Genomic DNA, 4,303 nt, shown 5'->3' with positions numbered 1-4,303 from the left:
GGACCTTGTGGCTCAGGAGCGTTTCTTAACCATATGTAAAGATGATGTGAAACAGTGTCAAGGGGACAAAAAGATGAAAACTGTGGATGCGATGTGTATCGGAGCAATCACCCTGCTCCGGCTCAGCCAGGGTTAAAAGCCAGCCCTTTTCAATCAGAAAAGGCTGAGTGGCAGCCAGTGAGGGCCAGGCTGGGCCCTATAAAAAGGCTGCAGGGCCAGAAGGCAGGAGTTTCTCAGTGAGGGTAGCAGACCATAACCCTATTGATATGCTAATTGGCAATGATTTCTTCTGTGTAGCTCAGGCTGCGAAAGTGTCCACCCGCAGAAAGAACGAGTGTTCCGCTGGGACCCGAACGGAAAAGCAAAAATTACCAGGAACGGCTGAAGGACTGAAAGAGCGTCTCCTTGGTTCCTCTGCACCAAAAGCACAGGCACAAGATGGAGTCCTGTGTCACATGGGCTGATCACATGCCTCTGCATGTTTCAGTGAGTCATATCAGGGACCATATATTATATTCTAGCCAGAATGTCCCCAGGTAAGTCCATCAGGTGGGGATAAGTTTCTTCCATGGCACATGCTGTTCATTGTTGGGCTATCCACTTGAATAGTCCATTCACATTGTGCTGGATACACTGGATGTGAACTGCGTTGTGGGATTTACCACAGGAGCAAACGCATAGTCAATATTTGTAACTGCAAATAAAAATACGAGATGTGCATACAAATAAGAAAATCATATTCAGCAAACTGTAGCTTTTATATTGAAACCTCACATGACCTATTGTTACAAGATTTGTTGCAAATATATAACAATGGTGATATTGAATGAGGAAATGTTATTTACTCCTTGACATAACACAAGAACTAAGTGTCATCCAATCAAAGGAATAGGCAGCAGGTTTCAAACAAACAAAAGGAAGTATTTCTTCACAGTCAAGCTGTGGATAACATCTGCCATAGGATGTTGTGAAGGCCAAAACTATGACCTGGTTCCAGTAAGAACTAGAGAAGTCCATCAAGGGCTATTGCCCAGGATGGGTAGGGTTGTTGTCCCTAGCCGCTGTTTGCCAGAAGCTGGTAGTGGGTGACAGAGCATGAATCACATGGGGATTGCCATGTTCTGTTCATTCCCTCTGAAGCACCTGGCACTGGGCACTGTTGGAAGACAGGCTTCTGGGCTACATGGACCATTGGTTTTATCCAGTGTGGCCATTGTGATCTTCTCATTTAGATTCCAGATGTATCTGCCCCCTGCTGTAACCCACTACACCCCACTCCCCTCCCACAGCTGAGATACATCCCAGGAATCCTGATGGGGGTCTCTCTCTCCACAGAGGTAGTAGCAAAGTAAGAATAAACATTAAAATTTTAACACTAACCAGTGTCCCTTATGTGACTTCCCACAAGATGTGAGAACATGTTACTATTAGAGGTGACTAGGTCCACTATTTATTTATTTATTTATTTTCCAGATATATATTGTCACAAATATAAAGGGAAGGGTAAACCCCTTTAAAATCCCTCCTGGCCAGAGGAAAAACCCTTTCACCTGTAAAGGGTTAAGAAGCTAGGAGAACCTCACTGGCACCAGAGCAAAATGACCAATGAGGAGACCAGATACTTTCAAATGCTGGGGGGAGGAAGAAACAAAGGGTCTGGGTCCGTCTGTGTGATGCTTTTGCCGGGGACAGAACAGGAATGGAGTCTTAGAACTTGGTAAGTAATCTAGCTAGATCTGTGTTAGATTCTGATTTCTTGAAATGGCTGAGAAAATAAGCTGTTCTGAATGGAATGGATATTTCTGTTTTTGTGTCTTTTTGTAACTTAAGGTTTTGCCTAGAGGGATTCTCTGTTTTGAATCTAATTACCCTGTAAGGTATTTACTGTCCTGATTTTACAGAGGTGATTCTTTTTCCTTTTTCTTCTATTAACTTTCTTCTTGTAAGAAACTGAATGCTTTTTCATTGTTCTTGAAATCCAAGAGTTTGGGTCTATGTTCACCTACACAAATGGGTGAGGATTTTTATCAAACCTTCCCCAGGAAGGGGGGTGCAAGGTTTTGGTGAGGATTTTGGGGGGAATGACGTTTCCAAACAACTCTTTCCCAGTAACCGGTTAAATGTTTGGTGGTGGCAGCGAAAGTCCAAGGGCAAAGGGTAAAATAGTTTGTACCTTGGGGAAGTTTTAACCTAAGCTGGTAAAAGTAAGCTTTGGAGGTTTTCATGCAGGTCCCCACATCTGTACCCTAGAGTTCACAGTGGGGAAGGAACCTTGATATATATATATATAGGAGGTGGAAAATGTTCCAGCAACTGGCAAGGTGAGGGGAAGAGAGGAGCAAGTGAGAGGGGTAGGGCATTGGGGAGAAGACACACTGCAGGGGTGGAGCCTTGACAGAACAGATGGGGCAAGATTGTCGTTTCAGGAGTCCAACTACCAGCAGTTGGAAAGGTGGCAACCCAGTGAATTACACTTAGACTGATTCCCCAGTTTATGATGCTGACACAGCACAGTAAGGACAGGAAAGGGTTTAATGTCTCTTGACTGTCCAGAGTAGCAGCCATGTTAGTCTGTATTCGCAAAAAGAAAAGGAGGACTTGTGGCACCTTAGAGACTCACAAATTTATTTGAGCATAAGCTTTCGTGAGCTACAGCTCACTTCATCGGATGCATTCAATAAATGATTCAGGGAAGAAGGCCCAGCACCATGCACCAGCCAGCTCTGCACGGACCTCAGTCTGAGAAAACATTTAGGTCCCTTTAGGAGTAAAGAGCCGGAGCAGCCTGCCCCGGATTTGTTTGGTCCTCACCCCATAGATGATGGGGTGGAGCAAGGGGGGCATCAGGAGGTACATGTTGGCAATGAGAACAAGGAAGTGCAGTGGCACATTATGGCCAAACCGGTGCGTGAGAGAGGAGAAGAAATCTGGCGTATAGAAAGCTAAGATGGCACAAAGGTGAGAGATGCAGGTCCCAACAGTTTTTAGCCGGGCATCCTTTGTGGGGAGGCGGAAGATGGCCCGGAGGATCTGAATATAGGACACAGTGATGAAAAACACGTCCATTCCAATCTCAGAGAAAAGATCAAACAGGCCATAGTAACTACTGATGCGGATGTCAGCACAGGCCAGGTTCACCACAGCTATGTGCTCACAATAGGTGTGAGGGATGACGTTGGTTCTGCAATATGGCCACCGCATCGCCAGGAAGGGGTAGGGTAATGCGAATATTCCACTGCGCAACAGCACGGCCAGGCCGATCTTGGCCACAACAGAGTTTGTCAGGATGCTGGAATGTCTCAGGGGATGGCAGATGGCCACGTAGCGATCCAAGGCCATGGCCACGAGGATTCCAGACTCCATGGCTGAGAAGCAGAGAAGGACGTACATCTGGGTGAGGCAGGCACTGAAATTGATCTCCCTGGAATTGAACCAGAAGATGCTCAGCATTTTGGGCAGGGTGGATGTGGACATGACCAGGTCGGTGACGGCCAGCATGCAGAGGAAATAGTACATGGGCCCATGGAGGCTTTGCTCCATCTTTACACTGAACAAGATGGTGAAGTTCCCCAGGACAGCTATGGTGTACATTGTGCAGAAGGGGATGGAGATCCAGATGTGGTCTGCCTCCAAGCCAGGAATGCCCAGCAGGATGAAGGTGGAGGGGTTGGTGAAGTTGGTTGTGTTGGAATCTGACATGGAATAGGGGAGAAGGTGTCCTACTCTGAGGCGGAACGCTGTTCCCTGCATGTACCGTACGTTCCCCTGACTTCCTGTGTGTGCCCAGGATGCCTGGATGGAGAGAGAACGTTAATCTGAGATATTACATGCATTACTGGAGGCAGTTCTCATGGGTGAAGCATATTGTTCGCTCTTCACTCACTGAAAAATGACATTTCAATTGTTCAGAGAAAACAACTATGAACAATGACCATATTAAAGCCAATTCCACATTTTATGGGGCTCCCAGTGTTAATAAGTCCTACACTTAGAGATGGGGGAACCTGAAGAGGCACCAGCAGGAAACACAAGTGTGGTTATCCATCATTATTCCTTAATGCAAAGAGAGCCAGCATAGGGACTCCATACTGTAGGAGTTCCCCATTCATCAAGTGGCTTGATATGTGAGAATGGAAAAAAAACAAACTTTTGTAAGACATATGCCAGCAGAAACATCCCAATTAGAACATACCTCAGGGAAAAGACCTGGGCACCATTGACAGCAGCTCAAGAGAAACACCTGCTGATTCCGAGCAGTAGACAAAACAAAAGCAAGCTTCAGATCACTAAGATATGGGATGGA

The 4,303-nt window shown here is 46.1% G+C and overlaps 1 protein-coding gene across 1 annotated transcript; it reads right to left on the bottom strand.

Annotated features, from left to right (window-relative positions):
- Nucleotides 1-2,751: 2,751 nt before the first annotated feature.
- Nucleotides 2,752-3,699, bottom strand: LOC125641555 (olfactory receptor 52E8-like). Its single transcript, XM_048861709.2, has one exon. The coding sequence runs from the start codon at nucleotides 3,697-3,699 to the stop codon at nucleotides 2,752-2,754; it is 948 nt and encodes a 315-aa protein (XP_048717666.2).
- Nucleotides 3,700-4,303: the final 604 nt, after the last annotated feature.

Source organism: Caretta caretta, chromosome 1 (assembly GCF_965140235.1).
Source record: "Caretta caretta isolate rCarCar2 chromosome 1, rCarCar1.hap1, whole genome shotgun sequence".
NCBI lineage: Eukaryota > Metazoa > Chordata > Testudines > Cheloniidae > Caretta > Caretta caretta.
This window is presented reverse-complemented; position numbering and strand designations above follow the sequence as displayed.